Below are 26184 nucleotides of genomic sequence, written 5' to 3'. Positions count from 1 at the left end.
CAGTCTACCTGAAAAAGAATTCAGAGTAATGATAGTAAAGATGATCCAAAATCTTGGAAATAGAATGGAGAAAACACAAGAAACGTTTAACAAGAACCTAGAAGAACGAAAGAGCAAACAATGATGAACAACACAATAAATGAAATTAAAAATGCTCTACAAGGAATCAATAGCAGAATAACTGAGGCAGAGAACAGATAAGTGACATGGAAGATAAAATAGTGGAAATAACTACTGCAGAGCAGAATAAAGAAAAAAGAATGAAAAGAATTGAGGACAGGGGCTTCCCTGGTGGTGCAGTGGTTGAGAGTCTGCCTGCCGATGTAGGGGACATGGGTTCATGTCCCGATCTGGGAAGGTCCCACGTGCCAAGGAGCGGCTAGGCCCGTGAGCCATGGCCGCTGAGCCTGCGTGTCTGGAGCCTGTGCTCCGCAACGGGAGAGGTCACAACAGTGAGAGGCCTGTGTACCACAAAAAAAAAAAAAAAAAAAAAAAAAGAATTGAGGACAGTCTCAGAGACCTCTGGGACAACATTAAATGCACCAGCATTCGAATTATAGGGGTCCCAGAAGAAGAAGAGAAAAAGAAAGGTACTAAGAAAATATTTGAAGAGATTATAGTTGAAAACTTCCCTAATATGGGAAAGGAAATAGTTAATCAAGTCCAGGAAGCACAGAGAGTCCCATACACGATAAATCCAAGGAGAAACACGCCAAGACACATATTAATCAAACTATCAAAAATTACATACAAAGAAAAAATATTAAAAGCAGCAAGGGAAAAACAATAAATAACATACAAGGGAATCCCCATAAGGTTAACAGCTGATCTTTCAGCAGAAACTCTTCAAGCCAGAAGGGAGTGGTAGGACATATTTAAAGTGATGAAAGGCAAAAACCAACAACCAAGATTATTCCACCCAGCAAGAATCTCATTCAGATTCGATGGAGAAATTAAAATCTTTACAGACAAGCAAAAGCTAACAGAATTCAGCACCACCAGACCAGCTTTACAACAAATGCTAAAGGAACTTCTCTAGTCAGGAAACACAAGGAAAAGACCTAAAATAACAAACCCAAAACAATAAAGAAAATGGTAATTAGAACATACATATTGATAATTACCTTAAATGTAAATGGATTAAATGCTACAACCAAAAGACACAGACTGGCTGAATGGATACAAAAACAAGACCTGTATATATGCTGTCTACAAGAGACCAACTTCAGACCTAGGGACACATACAGACTGAAAGTGAGGGGATGGAAAAAGATATTCCATGCAAATGGAAACCAAAAGAAAGCTGGAGTAGCAGTTCTCATATCAGACAAAACAGACTTTAAAATAAAGACTATCAGAAGAGACAAAGAAGGACACTACATAATGATCAAGGGATCAATCCAAGAAGAAGATATAAGAATTGTAAATATTTATGCACCCAACATAGAAGCACCTCAATACATAGGACAAATGCTAACAGCCATTAAAGAGGAAATCAAGGGCTTCCCTGGTGGCGCAGTGGTTAAGAGTCCGCCTGCCTTCTTCAGGGGACAGGGGTTCACGCCCTGGTCCGGGAAGATCCCACATGCCGTGGAGTGGCTGGGCCTGTGAGCCATGGCCGCTGAGTCTGCGCATCCAGAGCCTGTGCTCCGCAGCAGGAGAGGCCACAACAGTGAGAGGCCCGCGTACTGCCAAAAAAAAAAAAAAAAAAAAAAAAAAAAACCTACAATGAGGTATCACCTCACACCAGTCAGAATGGCCATCATCAAAAAATCTACAAACAATAAATGCTGGAGAGGGTGTGGAGAAAAGGGAAACCTCTTGCACTGTTGGTGGGAATGTAAATTGATACAGCCACTATGGAGAACAGTATGGAGGTTCCTTAAAAAACTAAAAATAGAACTACCATATGACCCACCAATCCCACTACTGGGCATATACCCTGAGAAAACCATAATTCAAAAAGAGTCATGTACCATCATGTTCATTGCAGCACTATTTACAATAGCCAGGACATGGAAGCAACCTAAGTGTCCACTGACAGATGAATGGATGAAGAATGGCACATATATACAATGCAATATTATTGACCCATAAAAAGAAACGAAATTGAGTTATTTGTAGTGAGGCAGATGGACGCAGAGTCTGTCATACAGAGTGAAGTAAGTCAGAAAGAGAAAAACAAATACTGTATGCTAACACATATATATGGAATCTAAAAAAAATGGTTCTGAAAAACCTAGGGGCAGGACAGGAATAAACACACAGACGTGGAGAGTGGACTTGAGGACATGGGGAGGGGGAAGTGTGGGCTGGGACGAGGTAAGAGAGTGGCATGGACATATATATACTACCAAATGTAGAATGGATGGCTGGTGGGAAGCATCTGCATAGCACAGGGAGATCAGCTCGGTGCTTTGTGACCACCTAGAGGGGTGGGATGGGGAGGTTGGGAGGGAGACGCAAGAGCGAGGGGATATGGGGATATGTGTATATGTATTGCTGATTCACTTTGTTATACAGCAGAAGCTAATGCACCATTGTAGAGCAATTATACTGTAATAAACATATTGGGAAAAAAAAGACCAATATACACATATCAATTGTACTTCTATATAGTTGCAATGAACAATCTGAAAATGAAATTAAGAAAATAATTTCAGGACTTCCCTTGTGGCACAGTGGTTAAGAATCCGCCTGCCAATGCAGGGGACATGGGTTTGATCCCTGGTCGGGGAAGATCCCACATGCCGTGGAGCAACTAAGCCCATGAGCCACAACTACTGAGCCTGCGCGCCTAGAGCCTGTGCTCCACAACAATAGAAGCCACCACAATGAGAAGCCCACGCACTATAATGAAGCGTAGTCCCCGCTCTGCACAACTAGAGAAAGCCCACGCACGGCAACGAAGACCCAACACAGCCCAAAATAAATAAAATTTTAAAAAAATTTAAAAAGAAAATAATTTCATTTACAATATCAAAAAGAACAGGAATAAACTTAATAAAAGAAGTGTAAAACTTATACTTTGATAACTACAAAACATTATTCAAAGAAATTAAAGATTTGAAGATCATTATTCTGAAATTGTTAACAGCTTGCTTTTTTCTCACGTAGTGCAAATGTCTTTTTATACTTAATTGACAATTGTTTGCAAGTCATTTTTCAGTTCAAGTAGTGTTGAACAGTATGTATTTTTTCAATGAGCACAATTTTCTTTAAAAAATGCACTTATATTTGGATCTAAAATGGCATAGCTCATGTTGGTTTTGCACTATATTTTCTTCCTTTTTTATTTCACAACAGTCACCATTTTTAAATCAAAATTTCTAAACAGAGATGCCCTTATTTCTTTAAAGATCCAAACCAAAAAAAGTGATTACTTGTGAGTCATACCCATGTCTGACTGTAGCTTTCCTTATTTTTTACTCAGCAGTCTTGTGACAAGTAGCTCATCCAAACACATCACTTAAAAAAAAAAAAAAAAAAACTATTCCATTTAAAAGACATTTAAATTTTTTAGTATTTATTTTAAAATTTATGCATAGTGAAATTTCTTCTTTAGTTAACAGTTCTGTGTTTTGATAAATTCATAGTTCTCTAACAACTACCATAATAATCAAATACAGAAAAACTCCATTATCCTCCCCTTAAAATTCCTTTGTGCTACCCCTTTGTAGCCAAGCCCTCCCCCCACACTTTACCCCTGGCCAACCACTGTTATGTTTTCAATTTAAGTTGAAAATATTTTCTAATTTTCTTGGAGACTTCTTTGACCCACAGGTTATTTAAAAGTGTACTGTTTAATTTCCTAATGTTTGGGGATTTCCTACATCTTCCTCTTATTGATTTCTAGTTTACTTTTTGTAAAGACACAGAACATTCTTTTAAATTTGGTAAGGTTTCTACTATGCCCTGAATATGGTCAATTTTAGTGAATATTCCATGTGCATTTGAAAAAATGCAGTATACTGCTGTTGTGAGACTCTTCTATATTCTCAATTAGGTCAAGTTGGTTGACAGTTCTGATCTTCTATATCTTTGTGTGATTTACTGTCTACTTGTTCTATGGATTACTCAAAGAAGAATGCTGAAGTTTCCAAGTTTAATTGTGGTCTATTTCTCCTTTCAGTTCTATCAGTTTTTGCTTCATATATTTTGACAATATGCTTTTAGTTGGATACACATTTAGGACTCCTGTCTTTTTGATGAATTGATCCTTTTATAATTATGCAATGTCTTCTTTATCCCTTGCAATTTTCCCTGTTCTGAGGTCCACTTTGTCTATGTTAATATAGTCAATTCCACTTTCTTTTGATTAGTGTTTGCATGGTATACCTTTTCCTATTTTTTTAAAACTTTTTAAGAAGACTTAAAATTTTTAGAGCAATTACAGGTTTAAAACAAAATTGAGAGGGAGGCAGAAATTCCCAACATGTCCCCTGCCTCCACGTGTGCATAGCCTTCCCCATTATCAACATCACTCACTAGAACGGTACATTTTTTTACCATTTACATTGACACACCATAATTTACCTTAGTCCATAGTTTACCTTAGTGTTCATTCTTGGTGTTGTACATTCTATGGGTGTGGAAAAATGTATGATAATATATACCCATCTTATTAATCTCCCACAACAATCACCCCCTCCCCCTGGCAACCACTTATCTTTTTACTGTCTCCATAGTTTTGCCTTTTCCAGAAGGTCACGTAATTGGAATCATTCAGTATGTAGCCTTTTCAGACTGACTTCTTTCACTTAGTAATATTTAAGGTTCATACAGGTCTTTTCATGGCTCAATAGCTCATGTCTTTTAAGTGTTTAATAATATTCCATTTTCTGGATGTACCACAGTTTGTTTATACATTCACCTACTAAAAGATATCTTGTTTGCTTCCAAGTTTTGGCAACTATGAATAAAGCTGCTATAAAGATCCTTGTGCAGGTTTTTGTGTGAACATAAGTTTTTGTGTAGACCTAAGTTTTTTATTCCTTTGGATAAATACCAAGGAGTGCTTTCACTGAATCATATGGTAGGAGTATGTTTAGTTTTGTAAGAAACCACCAAACTGTTCTAAAGTGGCTATCACCACTTTGCATTCCCATCAGCAATGTTTGAGAGTTCCTGTTGCTTCACATCCTTGTCAGCATTTGGTGTTGTCAGTGTTCTGGATTTTGTCCATTCTAACAGGTGTGTAGTGGTATCTCATCGTTGCTTTAATTTGCATTTCCTTGATGACATATGATGTGGAGCTAGTTTTCCTATGCTTATTTGCCATCTGTATATCTTTTTGGTGAGGTGTCTGTTAAGGTCTTTCACCCATTTTTAGATTGGGTTCTTTGTTCTCTTATTGTTGAGTTTTAAGAGTTTTTTGTGTATTTTGTGTAACAGTCCTTTTATCCAATGTCTTTTACAAATACTTTCTCTTAGTCTGTTATTTGTCTTCTAATTCTCTTGATATTGTCTTTCACAGAGCAAAAGTTTTTAACTTTAATGAAATCCAGCTTATCAATTATTTATTTCATGGACTGTGTCTTTGGGATTTTATCAAAAAAGGCATCAAAATACCCAAGGTCATCTAGATTTTCTCCAACACTATCTTCTAAGAGTTTCATAGTTTTGCATTTTACAATTAGATCTGTGATCCATTTTGAATAAATTTTGGTGAAGGGTGTAAGGTCTGTGTCTAGATTCATTTTTTTGCATATAAAAGTCCAGTTGTTCCAGTACCATTTTTGAAGACACTATCTTTGCTCCATTGTACTGCCTTTGCTCCTTTGTCAAAGATCAGTTGATTGTATTTATGTGGGTGTACTTCAGGGCTTTCTATTTTGTTACACAGATCTATTTGTCTATTATTTCACCAGTACCACACAATACTGACTACTGTAGCTTTATAGTAAGTCTTGAAGTCAGGAAGCGTCCGTCTTTCAACTTTGTTCTTTTCCTTCAATACTGTGTTGGCTATTCTGGGTCTTTTACCCGCCCCCAACCCTCCAAATAAACTTTAGAATCAGTTTGTTGACATCCATAAAATAACTTTCTGTGGTTTTTCACTGGGATCGCATTGAATTTATAGATCAAGTTGGGAAGAACTGAAATCTTGACAACATTGAGTCTTTCTATTCATGAACATGGAATATCTCTCCATTTATTTAAAGCTTCTTTGATTTCATTCATCAGTTTTGTAGTTTTCCTCATATAGATCTTGCCCATATTTTGTTAGATTTATAGCTAAGTCTTTTAGTTTTAAGGGTGCTAATGTAAAGATATTGTGTTTTGAATTTCAAATTCCTCTTGTTCATTGTTAGTATATAGGAAAGCAATTGACTTTTGCACATTAACCTTGTATCCTGCAACCTTGCTATAATCACTTATCAGTACCAGTTTTTTGGTCAGTTCTTTCAGATTTTCTACAAAGGTGATCATATCATTGGTGAACAAAGACAGTTTTATGTCTTCCTTCAGAATCTGTATACTTTTTTGTTTGTTTGTTTGTTTGGCCATTCCATACGGCATGCAGGATCTTAGTTCCCTGACCAGGGATCTAACGTGTGCCCCCTGCATTGGGAGTGTGGAGTCTTAACCACTGGACCGCCAGGGAAGTCCTCCGAATCTGTATAGTTTTAATTTCCTTTTCTTGCCTTACTGTATTAGAAAGGACTTCCAGTATGAGGTTAAAAAGGAGTGATGAGGGAGGATATCCTTGCTTTGTACCTGATCTTAGTGGAAAATTTCTAGGTTCTCACCATTAAGTACAATGTCAGCTGTAGGTTTTTTGTAGCTAGGCTTTATCAAGTTGAGAAAGTTCTCCTCTATCCCTATTTTACTGAGTTTTTATCATGAGTGGGTGATTTGTCAAATGCCTTTTCTGCATCTATTGATATGATTGTGTGGTTTTTCTTTTTTAGTCTGTTGATGTGATAGATTAATTGATTTTTTTTTTTTTTTTTTTTTTCGGTACGCGGGCCTCTCACTGTTGTGGCCTCTCCCCTCTCCCGTTGCGGAGCACAGGCTCCGGACGCGCAGGCTCAGCAGCCATGGCTCACGGGCCTAGCCGCTCCGCGGCATGTGGGATCTTCCCAGACCAGGGCACGAACCCATGTCCCCTGCATCGGCAGGCGGACTCTCAACCACTGCGCCACCAGGGAAGCCCCAGATTAATTGATTTTTAAATGTTGAACCAGCCTTGCATATCCTGGATCAATTCTAATTGGTCATGGTGTACAATTCTTTTTACATTTTTTGGACTCAGTTTGCTAATATTTTGCTGAGAATTTTTACATCTGTTCATATATACTTTTACTTTCAATCTTTCTTGATCTCTAAAGTAGGCTTCTCATAGACAGCATATAGTTCGGTCTTCTTTTTTTCCCCTGACAATCTGTATCTTTTACTTCATCTGTTTAGACCACTTACACTTAATAGATATAGATCTAGATATCAATATGGTTGGAATTAGGGACAATATTTTTTTTTTATTGTTTCCTGTTTTTTTTTGGGGGGGTGCAGGGTTACTTTGTTCCTCCCTTTTCTGCCTTCTTTCAGATTGTATGAATCCATTTAAATTTATCTATTGGAGTTTTTGCTGTATCTCTTGGTATTTTTTCATTAGTTGCTCTAGGGCTTATGAAACACGTATCTAACTTTCAGCCTGTTTAGTACTGTTTTATCATTTCAAGTAAAACATACAAACCTAAAACCATGTAAGTTCTTTCAGCTTTCCCACTTTATTATAGTTATCATATATATTACATATACATACAATGAACACTATACCCCCAATGACAATGTGACAGTTTTTGCTTCCAATAATCATATACATTTTAAAGAATTAAAAGGAGAAAAAGTCTATTTACCCAGATATTTATCATTTCTGTTGTTCTTCCTTTAATCCTGATGTTCTAACTTCCCCCATTACCACTTCCCCTCAGCTTAAAGAACTGCCTGTAGCATTTCCTTATTACAATTTTCCTTCATCTAAGGATATTTTTATTTTGCCTTAACCCTTGAATACTATTTCATTGGATATAGAATGCTGTGTTGACAATTCCTTTCTTTCAGCACTTTAAAGATGTTGTTCCACTTTCTTTTAGCCTCTATGCTTTCTGAAAAGAAATCCCAGATACTGAAATTGTTGTCTCCCTATATGTATTGTGTCTTTCTACTCTTGCTGCTTTTAAGATTTTTTTTAGCTTTCAGCAGTGTCATTATGTTGTGTGTGGGTATGTCTTTCTTTGAGTTTATACTGCTTGGAGTTTGCTGAGCTTCTTGAATCTGTAAATTTGTAGCTTTTACCTAATTTGGGAAATTTTCAGTTATCATTTTTTCAAACCCCTTTTCTTCACCAATTTCTTTCCCCTTTCCCTTTCTCCCTTCTCCAGTGCCAGAATGTTAGACCTTTTGTTATTGTCCCACAAGTCCCTGAGTTTTTATTCATTTCTTCCCAATCTTTTTTCTCTCTGTTTTTCAGACTAGATACTTTCTACTGATTTATTCAAGTTCACTGATTCTTTCCTGTGTCATCTGCATTCTACTAAGCCCATCTACTGAGTGATTTAAAATTTTTTTCAGATATTGTACTTTTTATTTCAAAAATGTCCTTTTAGTCCTATATTTTCATAAATTTATTTATTTTATTATTATTTTTTTGGATGCATTGAGTCTTCGTAGCTGTGCGCGGGCTTTTCTCTGGTTGTGGCGAGCAGGCTTCTCATTGCTGTGGTTTCTCCTGTTGCAGAGCACGGGCTCTAGGCACGTGGGCTTCCGTAGTTGTGGCACGTGGGCTCAGTAGTTGTGGGTCGCGGGCTCTAGAGCGCAGGCTCAGTAGTTGTGGCGCACAGGCTTAGTTGCTCCGTGGCACATAGGATCCTCCCAGACCAGGGCTCGAACCCATGTCCCCTGCATTGGCAGGCAGATTCTCAACCACTGCGCCACCAGGGAAGCCCTTGACTAGTATACTTTAAATGGGTGAAATTCATCAGAGGTTAATTCATATCTCAGTAAAGATGTTAAAAGAAAAGTAACAACAAAAAAGGTTGACTAGTGGCTGTGAGACCATGAGAATCTTGCTCTGAGTCACTCACATTCCAGATGGCCTCTTGGCACTGTTTACACAGTACAAACATATATGGACAAGCATCACCTTCTTCCACCTGGGGTGTGGTAAGCAAAATTACAGCACCTCCTCAGACAACCATCTGGTGAGCATGATGCAAGCTTTTGTTATTTTTGGAATGCAGTGCTGCAATGTGCTTGTGTTTTAATGCACTGGAAGGGCCCAAGAAGCCTGCAACTGGCTAGAGCTCATGGCAGAAGCCCTCCTGTGTGCTGAGTGGGCAGGAATGGGACCTAAAACTGAAAGTAGAAAGCTCAGAGCACAGCTCAGAAAATTTCCTTGTGACAAAACATATGCACAACACCAGGCAAAGTCCTCCATACTCCTGAATTCCTCCCCACCTCCCACCCCCAAATAAAGTCTGCTATTCTAGGTCGACATACTTTAAATATAGGCACATTATGAATCAGCTAGAATTATGTAACGATCAAGCAGGAAGGACCTTTACAAGTATTATGTAATGAATGGAACACAGACACTGGAGCCACTTACTAACTGTGTAACCTTGGGCTAGTTCCTTCCTCCACCTTTCTGTGCCTCAGTGTCTTCATCTGGAAAATGGGAATAATAAAGGCAACTGCTTCCTAAAATTGCTGCAAAGATTAAATGAGTTAATCCATGTAAAATATTTAGAATAGTGCCTGGAACATTAGAAGTGTTAAGTTTTTTGGTTTTTTTTTTTTTACTATTCTTACAATTTTTTTTTTTTTTTTTTTTTTTTTTTTTTTTTTTTTTTTTTTTTTGCTGTACGCGGGCCTCTCACTGCTGTGGCCTCTCCCGTTGCGGAGCACAGGCTCCGGACACACAGGCTCCGCGGCCATGGCTCGCGGGCCCAGCCGCTCCGCGGCATGTGGGATCTTCCGGGATCGGGGCACGAACCCGTGTCCCCTGCATCGGCAGGCGGACTCTCAACCACTGCGCCACCAGGGAAGCCCCTCTTACAATTATTAATGGGTAAATCTCATCACTTTTATGGAGGAAGATACTAAAGCTCAGAATGATAAAGTGACTCTGCAGCTGGCAGTGACAGAGCCGGCACTAGACTTTAGGACTCTTTGACTCTACTAGTGTTCTACTATAGAGCATTAACGTATAACCAAGCAGGTATAATATCCCTTGACTGACTTTTAGGGCTTGAAAGATACAAATAACAAACTTACGGTGCCTAGTGTTATGTCTCATACAACGTAGGTGTTTGTGAAATGTTTAATCCATCCCCTTTCCATTCCAGGCTTAATCTTCTAATATGTGAAGAGAGGGCTGGACACTAAATCCCAGAATATCCAACGTTCTACTGCACAAAAGGCAGGATGGCTCAGAATGTTGAAGAAAATCCACAGAAGCTCTTTTTCTTTTTCTTTTTTCCTTTTCCTCTGATGGAGCACAGGGTACCTGAGTTTGCCTAATATATTAGGGAAAAGAGATTTTTCTTCCCTTCTCTTTCTGTATTTTAGCAGTACACTCTGCAAGCAATTTAGATACTGCTATTCTCAGGGCTTGATGGATGTTTCCAACTTTCAGTAATTGATACCTAACAGTTTAACTCAAGAGGCAAGAGAAGCTCACAAAATAACTACAGTATTTGGCAAAATACAATAAATGTAGCCAAAATGAGCTTTTAAACAATCTCACCATTTCTCTCTTACACACACACAAACACATGCACATGCATGCACAATCACTCCGCAGTGTTTAAACCAGCCTATGGAGTCCTGCAATTTCAGGCCTGCCCTCCATCCTTGCAGTCTTGTTGGAGCCTCTTAGCTCTCCAGCCATGTGGGTCTTCTTTACTTTCCTTATACTTACCAGTTTTTTTTCCTGCTTTAGGGCCTTCACACTGACATTCCCTGAGCCTAAAAAGTTTTTCCTTACAGCCTCCAACTGCACCTCTGCTATGGCCTCACCACCTACCCAGCTTCTGTTTATCCTTCAGGCTCTGCTTAAATCTTTTCCTCAGTGAAGCCTTCCCCAGCGACCCCGACTAGCCTCTCCCATCCTCTCCCCTCAAATCACACACACTTGGAACTTGCTTCCAACCATGTATCCAATGAATGTCTGTCTCCCCCACCAGACTGTAAGCTCAAGAAAGGCAGGAGCAGTGTTTGTCTTGTTTAACACTGCTTGCCCTGTGCCTAGCACAGAGCCCAGCACACCAGTAGCTGGTGAATGAAATTAACAACATCCACAAATGATTCAAAGGATCAGCTGATAAACTGTTTCCCTAACCACTCCACTCAAATTTGGACATAAGGCATTCCATATCAAGCTGTGGACATGACAGAAATAAACTACACAAACGGGTTATGTACTCCCTTCGGAGAAAAGTTCAAAATGAACAAAAACTTAGACTGATATTACATGTATTTTTAAATTACTATGTGCAAAACCATAAGAAAAAAAAATGTTACCTTTAAAAACAAGTTTCAGGAGAAGAAAATTAGTGATGTCTTCATCAAAGCTTGTCATTAACACTCACAGTACGCTCTTTTGGGGGAGACTAACTTGCATAGAAGGGTGGAAGAAACAAAAATGCGTTTGCTCCTCCTAGGCTATTACCATTCCTTTCCAAAGTAAATGTATGTCCTAAGGAAAGAGAATGTGCTGAACCGTAAGTCTAAGTACACCCAGTGTGATGGGCTTCTATGAACAGTTTGTCCACAGTGAGGTGGCTTGTGGGCCATGGGAACAAGCAGCATGATGTAAGGACAGTCATCTCTGGCAATGGCTCCAGCGCCCCTTTTCTTTAGGGCTTCCACTATGGCATCACTCACAAAATTAACTTTTCTTACTTGGGGCAGAAAAAAGTAGACTCTTTTCCAACAGAACAGATGGTACAGGCACCACATGATGAAGATTCCAAAAGATCCTTCTAGAGAAATTTTGCTTTATTGAAGGATACATAAAAACAGTCAGGGGGAAAAAAGATATTTCATGACCAGGAAGTAGGTACAGTACCAAGAGACTAAACCTTCTATATAAAGGAGGGGGAGAAGAAGAAGAAAGAAGAGGCAAAAAAAAAAAAAAAAAAAAAAAGGAGGGGGGGAGATGGAACAAAAGAAGGAAGAGTGTTGAGGATGAAAGAAAACAAGTTAAAAGGTGTGTGTGATGGAAAGGGGGGAAAGACCAAGACCAGCAACTAAATTTCCTTCAAGGGCATAAGATTATACATCTTAGAGTTTAGAGATACCTCAAAAGCAAATTACTTGATCAAGCACCCTCCCTTTAGGTTAGGAGAACGTTAGCCTCTGACATTCACCGGAGCCCAGCCATGAGGTATCCACATCTAATACAATCTCTTGACATCAAATGAAGGTCCTTGAAGCAAAGGGCAAGTCTTCTAAAACACCCCTCCTCACTCAGTTTCTACTAATGATCACAAGAAAAATAAACAGAACTCATTTGTAACCACACTATGCACAGGGAAGAGATTCTGGGTATACCCAACAGGTGCACCTTTAGCTGTGCTCTAGAACCTCACGAGTCACTATGCCAACTGCTCCTCCCAGACACAAATGTCCTTAAAACACCCCCAGAGAATCACACTACAACCTTAAAAAAAACTGTCCTACGGTCCCCTAGGATGGGAAAATACATCTCTGCCACTCTAAGAGATACTGGGAATATTTCTCATTTCAAATACATTGCTATTAAAATTTTAAGTGCCCACCTCATTTTCCATAATAAAAAGTTTAATTTCAAAAAAGTGCCTAGCACAGTTTCCAGAACACAGAAGGCTTTTATTTATATACTCATTTATGAAAATGCTCGGCCTGAATCATATTCGCAGCTGAAAAATAGTTACGACCTTCTCAAAATATGAAGTACTTCCACAAATTGCAAAGGGGGTGGGGTAGTATTTTTAAGCCATTCTGCTCAGCGGAGCAAAAAAAGAGTTGCTAATGCTTGCATTTTATTTTACGGTAATTTCTGAGTCTGTAAAACAAAAAGAAATGCTCAGTGAGAAAACCAAAAACCTTGTGCATACTTTGGAACTGAGACGTAACTCTGATACCTTGGTCTGCACTCGGATGACTCTGCAGGTGACAAAGGGAAAGTGCTTGCTCTGGGGACTTTGTTTGAAAAAGGACCTTTCACCTCTGGGATTCCAGGTTACTGCTGGCATTTATTTGAAACCTTCTGAGACCAGCTCCTTCGCCAGAATTCGAGACTCCCAGAGGACCCCACTGCGGGAATCAGCGCCTCCCTCCCTCTGCCACCGAGGGCATCGTGCCTTTCAAGTCACCCCACATCTCAGGATTTCTTAGCTTTCCTCGAAGTGAGGAAAGCTACGGCCCTCACCCAGCCCCTACAGGGGGTTGGGTCTGTATAGCACGGGAGACATAGAACTGCTGTGGGGAAACATTCCCGGTCTGCGCAGGCCTCTCTGGTCTCAGGAGGGACCGTGACCCCGACCCCCAGAAGGCGCGTCCCGACGCCACCCTCCCGCGGCTCAGACAAAGAACCAGAACCCTGGCACGCCTCCCACTCACCGCTCAGATAGTTGGTCCACTTGTACAGCACCCCCTCCATGGCGCCCGCGGCCACCTTGCCCTCGCCCGCCGGCCCCCTCACTGCCCCAGGCCCCAGGAGGCGAGGAGCACCGGCAGCAGGGCCATCGCCCGGCGCTGCCGAGCCGGCCACTCCCGGCGCCTAGGCCCGGTGCGGGGACACCTCGCGGGCCTCACATCCCGGGCCCGGGGGCGGGGTCACTGTGGCGGCCTCCGCACGTGAGGACGCAGCCGGCCGGTGGCCCGGCGCGGCGGGCCCGGCGAGCTGTCCTCAAGGAGGTCAAGGCACTGGGTTGGTCCGAGGGGCGGCTGAAGCCACCCAAGTGTCCCGAGTGAAGGAGCTGGTTGCTGGCGGCGCCACGGCGCGCTACCTGAATCCTCGACCCACGGAGCTCGGGGCCCGCTCGCGCATGCCCAGTGCACCGCTTGCGCGCCTGTTCCCAAAATCCACCCCGGGGTTTAGAGGCGCCGGCGCCATGGCTGATGTAGTGAGAGAGGCCCACGGGGAAAATGAGTCCTGGGAGGCAGGCTTCGGACTAAAGGGAGGGTGAGAAGGGAGGAGGGAGGCCTCTGGGACGACGGTGGAACACAGTCCTGACTCAATGGTGCCATAGATGGGTTCCATCTCCAGATGTTTGGGAGCCACCGTGGCCACTTAGGGTGCCCCCTGGATTCTAGTCTTCAGGATTCAATTCTTATTTCAAGGCTAATTAATCCTACGCACTTAAAGGCTATTGAGGTACCCAACACTAAGGCGTACGGAGATATGGGAATTTCACGATAGAATACTGTGTGTGGCCAGCGAGCGTAAACAGATGTTGTCTAAACTGTAGAACCTCGCAACAGGAAGTGTGGTCCGCGGACGGCAGCACTGACATTACCTAGGAGCTTCTCGGAATTGTAGGATCTCGCCACAAGCCCAGGAACTCCGGAATCGAACTTTGCATTTTAACAAGATCTCTTGGGGGATTCCTATGCATATGAAAGTGTGAGAAAGGACTGTGCTAACGATATTTGACTAGGGAAAATGTTAACTATAGATTCAGTGGTAAAAGCAGGTTAGGAAACACAGTATACAATAGGATCCTAATTGTTTTAGGCATTTGTCACAAAACCATGCACCAAAATGTTAAGATGATTATTTCTGGATGGTGGCGTTACAGGAGATCTTTTTTCTTTCTTTCTTTTTCTTTAGTGTAAGGTTACCAGATTTAGCAAATAAAAACACAGAACAATTAATTCGTTGTTTATCTGAAATTCAAATTTAATTAGGCTCCTTTATTTTAACTGGAAACTCTAGTGCTTTCCAGTTTCTTCCAAATCGACTACAATGAACATGTATTGCTTTTGAAATTATGCGAAAAATGTAAAATTAAAAATTTTAAAGAAAGATGAGCCTGTGTAACTCGTAACTGTGATTACTACTTGAAAGCGGAGGTCTGCACGTCCTTATCCTTGATAGAGACTATTATTGACCCTCTACACTAAGGTCCTCTAAAATTATTAGCAGCCATAATGTTGTGCAGCATTGTAGAATGAATCAGAAGATGGTTTGATGGCGGAGCTCAATTCCTTTTGGGGCTGAACAACCTTAAGCAGGACACTTAACCTCTCCTAGCCAAAATATACTTATCTTTTAATGGGATAAAAGAATCTGCCTTACCGGCAGTGTAGAGAGGCTCACGAAGAACGGGAAAGCACTTTGTGAAACCTAAACCACTGTTAAAGTCTTTATCGTTCATATCCTAAGTTAAATAATAAGCAATTACTATTGGGGGGCCTCTCACCAACGGTGAGGGTAAACGAGTCTTTCCTGAGACCTGGACTTCACACCCTGGCCGGGTTCTTTACAGCTGTGAATCTGTCGAAGTTTCCGGTTAGCTCCGCGTTCCACCCCTCTCTCCAAGTCCGAGGTTGTGGAATTCTGTAATCCTCCGGGCTCCAGGACCTCACCGGGTGGTTCGCCTCTGGGCTACCGCTCTGCTCGGCCGGGTGGTAAATTACATTGTTGTAGAGTCATTGGCTTGAGAGGCTCCTGAGGGACAGCACCGCAAGCCAACGGGAGCTCGCGCTTTCCAGGGGGCAGTGTTGTAAGAGCCAGTCAAGGGCCGGGTTTGGGTTTAACTCTTTAGAGGTGAGTTCTTAGTGAGTGGGAAAGTTGTCGGTGGTGAATGTGCCACGTCTGCTAGGAAGGGGGAGTCATGAACTTGCCAGAGGCTGTTGTCTTTAAGTCTTCAACTACATCCTTAACTCTATGAGGTCGAGGGGCCCTTTTTGTGTTTTTGTAGCAACTTGTTTCCCGCCCTGGTAACATGAGGCTTTTCTTGTGGAACGCGGTCCTGACGCTTTTAGTCACTTCTTTGAGTGGGGCTCTGATCCCTGAACCAGAAGTGAAGATTGAAGTGCTCCAGAAGCCGTTTATCTGCCATCGCAAGACCAAAGGAGGGGATTTGATGTTGGTCCACTATGAAGGCTACTTAGAAAAGGACGGCTCCTTATTTCACTCCACGTGAGTAATTATACCCTGCAGGTAAAATAGTAAAGAACCCACCCACATATGCCAGCTCTTGGGCAGGAACAGTGGCGTGTACCAGCTTTATCCCTCTTGAAAAAAACTGAAATATCTAATTTCTTAGTTTGGGGAAAGGAAATTGTTTAAAGCCAATCGTATATAACAAGGCCTTTGAAGGTCTGATTGGAAACATGTGGTCAGGATAAAGCAGTAATTTTTTTAATTATAAAAATTAGAACTAGAATTTCTGAAATGCTGTAGAAATATCTAGGTGTATAATTAGGCAATAAGTAGAAAAGCCTTAAAGGAATTCTCATTTCTCAAACTTTGTTCCTGAGGGAAACTAACTCAATTCCATTTTTATTTTGGTGTAGGTGAAATTTACTTAAACTTTTCATAGCAACTTCATGAGCAGAATATACAATCATTTATTTGCTTATTGTAGGTTATGTTAATGCTAGTCCATTGACCTAACTTTCTGAGAGATGCCACTTCGGTCAAGTCACAGGACCACGATTTGTTTCATTATTTGTTTCTTTCTAGAAATTCAAAGACTTCATTGATGGGTGTGGGTGTGGTTACGGAAGATTAATTCAATACCTACAGTGAAGGATTTTCAGGTGGTTACACTATTACTATTTCTGTTTTATAAAGAAAGAAATTGCAACATGGAAAACTTTTACAAGTGTAATGATTTCCAATTAGGCATTGATTCTCCAATTCCATTCCAAAGTATTTACTGGACATTTCTTTATGTTAGGCCCTTTGTTTGACACTAGGGAGATTTTTAAAATCTGGCTTCTCTCCATCCTCATCCATTCATTCATCTATTCATCAATCAAATCCTTAATGAGTCAGGCCCTGGGGATGCAAAGATGACTACGAGTGGGTTCTTCTCCTCTAGAAAAACACGGTCTACAGAGGGGAGGAAGACAACTCATGATGTAAAGTACGGAATGTTCAAAGTGCTCACAAAGCATAACGGACTCTGGACATAATCATGCTCTGAGAGATGGGGAAAGAGAACGACTTCCCAGGGATCATAATTGAGATGGGCCTTGAAAGATGGGTGGAGGTTTCTTGGTGGAGAATGAGGACGGGAGGACATCCCAGGTAGGGGGAATGGCGTGAACTAAAGCAGTGAAGCCTCGTGGCCCTTCCTGACCTCGTTTTCTGATAAACTGCCTTTACTGGGCATTCCGATCTGGTGTGTCATGAGGTTTTGAAGTCAGTGGCACTCTTCTCTGAACTCCGTTAGCCTTTGCAAAAAGTTCCAAGATGAGGGCATGCCATAGAATTCTCAACAGCCCTATCTTTTTTATCAACAAGGCTGGTGCCACAGTGGACATTAAACAATATTATGATTTGCATTTGAAACTTCCAATTACATTTTTTATTTTTAGTCTGATCTGTTTTAGACCCAGCCTGCTTTCTTTCAGGTCTCAGAACCAAAAGTCTGTGTGGACCCTGGTGGTAACCGCTTGACATTATTTAGCACTTTGCTACTAAAGTTTTAGTACCTGAAGAGGGGAATATTGTCATGCAGCCTCCATGTAAATGGCCAAAACCTGCTAACTCTCAGTATTATAAAGTACCATCAAATGATCAGTTTATAAAGCATGTTCATTATTTCGAGACCTGTAGCCTATGTGGTAAATAGCCTAAGTCCTTTACCATGACAAGAAATGTGCCAAAACTGTTGGCAGCGCTGGGTGGTAGATTATTTCTTCTTTCTTTATTCTTTTCTAGCCTTCCCCTATTTTCTATGGTTCCCATTTTGCTACTTTGATCATGGGGGAAATTAAGGAAAAGAAGTGATGGCCTTTACCTAGATTTAGTAACCATGGTACCTGTGAAGCCTAGAAGAGTGACTTCCGTTTCTCAACTACAAGATATCCTTGAATAGAACACTTTCCTTATTGCACTAAGAGGGAACTAACTGGGGCTCAGATACTACTCAGCCCACAAGCCCCTCCAGTAGCTCAGCAGGTTGGTTTTCTTAGGCTGGCCTCTCTCCAACTCATAAGCCAGGATATCTTGACCATTTCCTTCTTCCCCAGTCCTTGAGGGGCCACTCCTCCAGACTTCTTTGCATAGCCCCACAGTAAACGCCTGGGGAGAGAACTAGGCCAGGGTCTGAGTGGGGATTCAGGGTTGAAGAGCAGCCTCTTGCACCTATCAGAGCCATCAGCAGGCTATACATCAGGAAAGGTTGTAGGCAGGATATAAGACACTGCACTCCTGACTCCACTGTGCATGTGCGCATGGACCCGTGAGCATTGGCAGTAAATTCTTAGCTTCTCATTCTCCTTCCCAAACTCATCCATTTTCCATGATTTTATCCCTTTTCTGCATTCTAGTGGTCTTCCTGGGACAGCATCATTTTGTGATTAAGACTTTGAACTTTGGAGCTGGGTCAGATACTGGCACACTCCTCTGTACAATGGGGGTAATAATGGTACTTATATTATCATTGTTAGACTTAAAAGAAGCAAAGCATTTAGGATAATACCTGTATACAGTAAATGCTGAGTTGTTTTTATTATTATTCCCTCTGCCAGCTCTAGCAAATTCAGCTATGTGAAATTTGCATCAAGAAAGGTGGGAAGTGAAATGAATTACTATAGAGTTTGACATGTGCATGTGTGCTATTTTCATTAATTTCCAAACTAATAAAATTAATCAGTCATGGGTGGAAATGTTACACCACAGCAACAAAAAAATAACGATAAAGTTACTAAGGAGTTCTAATGTGTTTTCTTTTCTATTGTAGTCACAAACATAACAATGGTCAGCCTATTTGGTTTACCCTGGGCATCCTGGAGGCTCTCAAAGGTTGGGACCAGGGCTTGCAGGGAATGTGTGTAGGAGAGAAGAGAAAGCTCATCATTCCTCCTGCCTTGGGCTATGGAAAAGAAGGAAAAGGTAATAACAATTCTACAGTTTTACTACAGCATTAGAATTCTTCTCTGGATTAGGGATAGAAGTTACTAACTACTATGTATTTTTTTCTAGAAGTAAATAGAGGACTTGTATATCTTAGGAAAATATAATTGCCTTGATTAGCATTTGAAATGGCCAATTAAGGCCATAATATGTAAATGGTCAACTGAGCTAATAAGGAAAAACGGTCTGAAATCTCAACTCTATTATTAATATTGCTCACCAATATGGCGGGTTTTGTTTGTTTGTTTTTGGCCGCACCACCTGACATGTGGGATCTTAGTTCCCCAACCAGGGACTGAACCCATGCCCTCTGCAGTGGAAGCACAGAGTCTTAACCACTAGACCGCCAGGGAAGCCCCTGGTGGGTTTTTTTTAATGGTGGTATTATTTCCATAACATGATGTTTACCATTTTAACCATTTTTAAGTGTACAGTTCAGTGGCATTAAGTACATTCACATTGTTGTGCCAGCGTCGCCACTATCCATCTCTAAGACTTTTTTATCCTCCCCAGTTGAAACTTACCAATTTGTTTTCACAATGCAAAGACTACTCAACATAATTGTTTTGATGAGTCAAACATTTGAAATATAGATTATTTAGGCATTAAATGCAGTTTTAGATGTGGGCTGTGTGTGACTCACAAATGAAGTCTCCCACGACAGAGGTCTTATGGGAGTTAATTTTCATCTTTGTTTTTTGTTTGTTTGTTTGTTTTTTGCGGTACGCGGGCCTCTCACTGTTGTGGCCTCTCCCGTTGCGGAGCACAGGCTCCGGACGCGCAGGCTCAGCGGCCATGGCTCACGGGCCCAGCCGCTCCACGGCATGTGGGGTCTTCCCAGACCGGGGCACGAACCCGTGTCCCCTGCATCAGCAGGCGGACTCTCAACCACTGCGCTACCAGGGAAGCCCTCATCTTTGTTTTAAAGTTGTTTTATAAAGTTTTTGATAATTTATTTAAATGAATAATGGAGTGACGTGAAATGAGTTTAATAAAGCAGAAGCAAGTGGGCTAGTTGTTCTAGGGCAGCCAATAACACCTGTTGCTTAGGTGGGAACCCATGCAGTTTTCCAAAGGGCTATTTACAAGAAGCCTGAAGATGTTTACATGCATGTATCCTGTAATTCCTTTATTAGAATCTTACCTAAGGGAATAGTTTGGTATTGGGAGAAAGGTTCATAAACAGGGATGTGCATCACTTGTTATTTCTAATAGCAAAAAGACTGGAACCAACTTAAGTGTATAATGAAAAGGGTGTATCTAAATAAAATATGGCCCAGTTATTTCTTTTTATTTATTTATTTTTTTGAGGTACGCGGGCCTCTCACTGTTGTGGCCTCTCCCGTTGCAGAGCACAGGCTCCTGACACGCAGGCTCAGCAGCCATGGCTCACGGGCCTAGCCGCTCCGCGGCATGTGGGATCTTCCCGGACCGGGGCATGAACCCATGTCCCCTGCATCGGCGGGCTGACTCTCAACCACTGTGCCACCAGGGAAGCCCAGCCCGGTTATTTCTAAATGGCATTTTAAAGATTTTAAAAATTACATCTAAAATATGTATGATGTAATGTTATATTTATAAAGGTAGAAAATGAAGATATATATATTATGATAGTAAGTATTAGGAAAAAATATATACACATACAAAGTGAATCACAAGGAAATAAATAATGTCAATAATGGACAGTGGTTCTGGGAGTTATTTTTATTTCTGGTTCTGTCTCTTCCACATTCTCTACAATGGGCACACATTATATAATGAGAAAGAAAAAAAATTTTAAGAAGTCATCAGAACTAGACAGAAAACCACTCTGACGTAGTAGAAATACAGACTTCACAGCATCCTGAAGTCCAAGCTTAACCATTTACAAGGTGGGGATTATGATTTCCTAGCCCCAGTGTACTGAGAAGAAAATAGGTGTCATATGTGAAGTATTACATATTCTAAATGGATCTTGCTATGTAAATCTTATGCATAGAATAGGATTTACTAACAAAATTCAATTCTTATTTTAATAATGATCCTTTTAGAGAAGTATCTAGAAAATGTTTCTCTGATGTTTAAACATTTCTTTCACTTTCCTGTATCTTTGTCTCACCTTTAATATTTATGTATATAGTATTAGTCCATTTCTCTTTCTCCATACTCTATTTGACTTGATTTTATTTTATAACGAGTAGAGATCTGAATCTGAGTCATTTCCTTCAAACAGAATAACATGAAACTAATTCTGCTAATACGTATTTAAACACTAATTTTGTAGTTTTTTAGTACCATGTTTGCATGCCTCCTTTTGGAAAGATACCAGTTTTATCGATGACCTCTAGTGCATGCCCTTCTCTGTCTAGATCTGGAATGGTAAGCTTCGGCACACAGTGTAAGTTTTGTTCTTTTGGTGCTTACAGATGCTCTTTAATGGGATGAGGGGGTGGGGCACTGAGAAATATTTGTAATGTTTACCCGGACCTGTATGTTAAATATAGTTATAAAGAAACACGTTGAAAAAAAATTGTCCATGTTTCCCAGAAGTTTTTTGTTTGTTTTGGTTCGGGTTTGGTTTTTTTTAAAGTCCCTGGGGCTTTAACAAAGCTCTTTTCACTTTAAAAGATTTTTATCTCCCTTCTCAGAAATTTGCTTTAATGTCTCCCCTCCCATGGAACTTCATCAACATGTGTTAAATTTGCTTCCAGATGAGAAAACTGAGGCTTAAAGAGGGGCAGATGTGAGCCTCAATCCCAGTGTGAAACCAGAGCTCATTCAGTTATATACTGCCTCCCAGTGGTGGAAATGGCAGTACTATATGTATTTCTAGGCCAGGACTTTTTGACCCAAAAGTTAGTAAATCATTTGTACTATAATTAACTCTTAATTATCTAAAGCCCATTAAGTCATTCTTGACATATAATATGTAACCTCTTAATTATATTTGAAATTTAATACTCAGACCATGAGGCATATCTGTGTGTGTGTGCAAAACAATTTTTAATTGCAAAGCCAAAAACACATTGTTTTTGATCTAATAGTTTGGATTGTTCCTTATTTACTTTGTTTGAATAAACTATAAGTAATTTCTATATATGGGACAATCTTAGAAAGGCTCTTTATCTAATTCAATTAAAACAGTATTTTGTTCAGTACCACAAGTTTTCTATCATCAAAACTTTGGGATCTTTTTAATAAAATTAACCCCTCTCCCTCTTCATGTCAGGTAAAATTCCCCCAGAGAGTACACTGATATTCAACATCGATCTCCTAGAGATTCGAAATGGACCAAGATCCCATGAATCATTCCAAGAAATGGATCTTAATGATGACTGGAAACTCTCTAAAGATGAGGTGATCCTTCCTTTTTCTTTCTTCCTTTCTTCCTTTCTCTCTTTCCTTCTCTCCCCCTCTTCCTTTTTTCCTCCCTTCCTCCCTCCCTCCCTCCCTTCCTTTCTTTTAGCTCACTTTTTAAGAAATATATTTTAAAATAAAATTTATTTTTGTGTAACATGTTATTTATAAGTTTTCTTAAACACTGATGCTTTGAAAATTGACTTTTTTTTTTAATAGGAAATCATTGTTTTGGAAAGAAATATATTGAGACTTTTCATTCTTTTGCTTTTTTTCTCCTTAATGCTTAGGGTTCAGTGTATCTTGCTCTCGCCCTGAGTTTTTGAAGATCTGTTTTGCCAAGACAATTCCCGTTTTGGAGCTACGATATAAGAAACGTAGATGTCCTGCAAAGTATCTCACGTGGACAGTTTCTGTTTAAAACTTTAGACTGGCTGTTAAATGAGTTGCATAGTGATTTTCTAGCAGTTAGCATCAGCAAGCCGATCACATGCTCAGTTTTGCTCAGGTTAGGAGACCCCAGTCTGGATTTTCCACAGTAGGAGACCTTTCCTAGCCCGCACAGGGTCCTGGTGTTGAGTAAGGAGAAAGGAAGAAGACTTCTCTCTATAATTTATTTAGGTGTTTGCAGCTGTTGCTACACATACCTGTCTTAGTCTGGCTTCTGTGGGGAAAGAAGTGGAGGTAGATATCTAGCCTTATGTTTTTTGTCTACCTGTATTCTCCATTCTTGCTTGGCTGGTCAGAAATCAAGTCCCTTTTTATGCTTTAACCAATTTCATTCTAATGGCTAGGAAATGATTGTCTTTTTTTTAATATAAATTTATTTATTTTTGGCTGTGTTGGGTCTTTGTTGCTGCACGCGGGCTTTCTCTAGTTGCAGTGAGGGGGGCTACTCTTCGTTGCGGTGCGTGGGCTTCTCATTGCAGTGGCTTCCCTTGTTGTGGAGCACGGGCTCTAAGCACGTGGGCTTCAGTAGTTGTGGCTCGTGAGCTCTAGAGCGCAGGTTTAGTAGTGGTGGCATACGGGGCATAGTTGCTCCGCAGCATGCGGGATCTTCCCAGACTGGGGATTGAACCTGTGTGCCCTGCACTGGCAGGCGAATTCTTATCCAGTGCGCCACCAGGGAAGTCCCAATGATTAAGTCTTAAGACATGTTGTTATAAACCGCAGAGTCATGATCCACAGCTACTAAATTCATAACACCTCAGAGTGTTATCAGTCATGGACTTTTTTCTATCCAAGATAAATTTGAATTCCTTTTCATTAAAAAAATCTTGAATAAAAAACATTCACATGGTTCAAAAAAATCAATTCAATATAAAAAGATTTATTAAGAAGTCATTCTCCCACCCACATCCTCTTCTACCATGTGACCTCCCCCTTCATATCCAGTTTTACTAGTTTCTAACAAACCCTTCCAGTGTTTCTTTATGCAAATACTAGCAAGCATGAATATATATTCTTACTTCCCCCTTGCTTACACAAGAAGTAGCATACTATACATATACTGTTTGACACCTCACTTTATTCACACAATATACCCTGGAGACATGTTCTACATTAGTCCATAGAGTTTCATTGTTACTGCCCCCCCTGCTTTTTAACAACTGCATTAAATCCCCTTAATCTTAAAAATAAACATACACTATATGTTTGCATGTTGGTGGTAGGGGGAGGAGAGAAGATTTGAAAGTGCTGATCTAACAGAGGAATAATAGGGATATGATTCAAAATGAAAATATAGGTTGAATTGCATTATGGTGAATCTAGTAGGTAATTGGGGGCAATATTTTGTTTATATATTTAAATATCTGTATAAAAATGGAAACTTTTAGTCTTAAATACCCATCAGGCTGGATTTTGCTTTAACTTCTGAGATCGGAAGGTCATGTGGCGTGATTACAGCCAGTCCACAGCAGGTACTATTCCCAGACGCCTACTTAAAATTTAAAAAGGCCATCATTTAATCTGATTTTAAGAGAAATATCTGGAATTCTGACCCTTCTTAGAAAATAAGATGTGGATAATCGGTGGATTGAAAGATAGCAGTCTTTCAAATGCTTGGCTTTATTTAGACTTGGATTAAGAACACGTAATATGCTTTCACTGTGTGTTTTTCCCATGATATAAGCCATATCTTTGCCTCTGAGCAAAATTTTGTGTCTCTACTGTAGCACTATAGCAACAGCTTTTAAGGGGAAAAATTCCTTATAATTCCTTTACTATCATTAGAAATATATCATAAGGTAGTTGTTTAGTAGTTGTTATATGTAACTAATTGCACTACCCGTCCAGTCTGTGATATTGATTGGCTCGATGTGGGTGTCCTATGAATTAGAATTATTAATGTGACCCATTATTTTGTAGGTTAAAGTGTATTTAAAGAAGGAGTTTGAAAAGCATGGTGCAGTGGTGAATGAAAGTCATCATGATGTTTTGGTGGAGGATATTTTTGATAAAGAAGATGAAGACAAAGATGGATTTATATCTGCCAGAGAATTTACATATAAACATGATGAATTATAGACACATGTCTGCCCATTTTATATAGCATCCATTCTTAAAAGAGAGGGTAACCATCTTGAAAGAAAGTCTTATTTGTTAACTATGTTCTGTTCATGCTTTGGTTTTTATTTTTATATATTTTTCTGAATATTATTAGAAGAACCCCTTAGGGCTTCTAAGTACCCATTTCTTTCTGGTAGGTTATTAGGAAGAAAAAATTGATTTGTCTTTGAATAGAAGACTTCTGGATCATTTTCCACTTTTACATATGAAGCCTTATGTTTTACTTGCTTACTTGTAATTTTAAAATATTGCCACTGGGTGCGTGCCCAACATAAGATCAGGTTATAGCACAAATCAGCACCCTCTGTTTCTTCTTCCCTCTATTTTCTCCAAGTTAGATGCTGATATTTGAAAAGCCTTTTGCAATAGCCCAAGGCTTATTATTTTCATGTTGTAATGAAACAGTGTGTCTGTAAGTGCCTTTGAGTCTCTGCTTGAGGACAAGGGGAAAATGGTTGTTGAGCCCTATGTTTAAGAGTTACTGCTTTACTGAGGAGATGTGCAAAGCTGAAATGAGTAAAGTTAATAATTTATAAATATGTTTACAGTGAAATATTCTGCCTGGGATTTAAGCTACATAAGGTTGGGTTCCTAGTGATGAATGACCTATTGTGATTAATAGAACAAATTATTTATGTGTTTATTTCTTCATAATAAAATGTGTCAAAGTATTGTAGAGTTGTATTGAGTCAGTGTTTACTTTTTAAGGCTGGAAGATCACCCTTCCTGGTTCTTTAATTAACAAAGTCTATAACTAATGTATTATACTATAGTAACATTGTCTTATAAGAGAAATGAGTAATACAATAAAAATTTTCCTATTTCTGCCTCATCAAAAAAATGAGGCAGACTCACAGTAGCTACTATTGAATACAGGTCTATCCTGGATCAAAAAGTTGATGATTTTATAATTTTATCTTAAATTGGAATTTTTCCTTAATACTTTAAAAAAGTGCCCAAATATCCATTTGCTAAGAAGAATCCTTTTTAAGTTTACAAAGTGATCTCAAGTGCATCATTGTCTGATTCTCATTAGTCTGAAGCCTATGGAGAAAATAGGGTAGATCTTAATGTATCTATTTTATAGATGAGGGAATTGTCATTAAGAGAGACTGACTGTTGTGCCCAAGGTCAACAACTAACTTATAGAACCAGATTTCAGTCCCCAAATTAAGTATGTCTCTACTGCC

The 26184-nt window shown here is 39.9% G+C and overlaps 2 protein-coding genes across 5 annotated transcripts in view; one reads left to right on the top strand and one right to left on the bottom strand.

The window, feature by feature from the left end:
- The window catches only part of PLEKHA8 (pleckstrin homology domain containing A8), a 60097-nt gene extending 46056 nt beyond the window's left edge, over positions 1–14041 (bottom strand). For all 3 annotated transcript variants that reach the window (XR_014295067.1, XM_082633150.1, XM_082633148.1), the window contains exon 1: positions 13612–14041. Coding sequence is in view for 1 of the 3 variants with exons in the window: in XM_082633148.1 (XP_082489274.1) it covers positions 13612–13651 (40 nt within the window). In the remaining 2 variants the exon portion in view is untranslated. The remainder of the gene's footprint in view (positions 1–13611) is intronic.
- A 1731-nt stretch (positions 14042–15772) lies between these two features.
- On the top strand, positions 15773–25964 carry FKBP14 (FKBP prolyl isomerase 14). Of its 2 annotated transcripts, none has more exons than XM_082632931.1 (4): positions 15773–16138; positions 18915–19066; positions 22296–22423; positions 24794–25964. In XM_082632931.1, exons 1-4 carry the CDS (start codon positions 15942–15944, stop codon positions 24950–24952), a joined length of 636 nt encoding a protein of 211 aa, XP_082489057.1. In that variant the 5' UTR covers positions 15773–15941; the 3' UTR covers positions 24953–25964. The 2 variants fall into 2 exon arrangements, with proteins under 2 accessions (XP_082489057.1, XP_082489058.1); XM_082632932.1 differs by lacking the exon at positions 24794–25964 and adding an exon at positions 22714–24784.
- The last annotated feature ends 220 nt before the right edge of the window (positions 25965–26184 follow it).

The sequence above is a fragment of the Mesoplodon mirus genome (genome assembly GCF_964341445.2).
Source record: "Mesoplodon mirus genome assembly, chromosome: 9".
Taxonomy (NCBI): Eukaryota; Metazoa; Chordata; class Mammalia; order Artiodactyla; family Ziphiidae; genus Mesoplodon; species Mesoplodon mirus.
This window is presented reverse-complemented; position numbering and strand designations above follow the sequence as displayed.

Coding starts and splice junctions, on each gene's coding strand:
- FKBP14 (XM_082632931.1), top strand. CDS start 15,942: ATGAGGCTTTTCTTGTGGAACGCGGTCCTGACGCTTTTAGTCACTTCT. Junction 19,067..22,295: donor CTATGGAAAAGAAGGAAAAG/GTAATAACAATT, acceptor TCTTCATGTCAG/GTAAAATTCCCCCAGAGAGT. Junction 22,424..24,793: donor GGAAACTCTCTAAAGATGAG/GTGATCCTTCCT, acceptor ATTATTTTGTAG/GTTAAAGTGTATTTAAAGAA.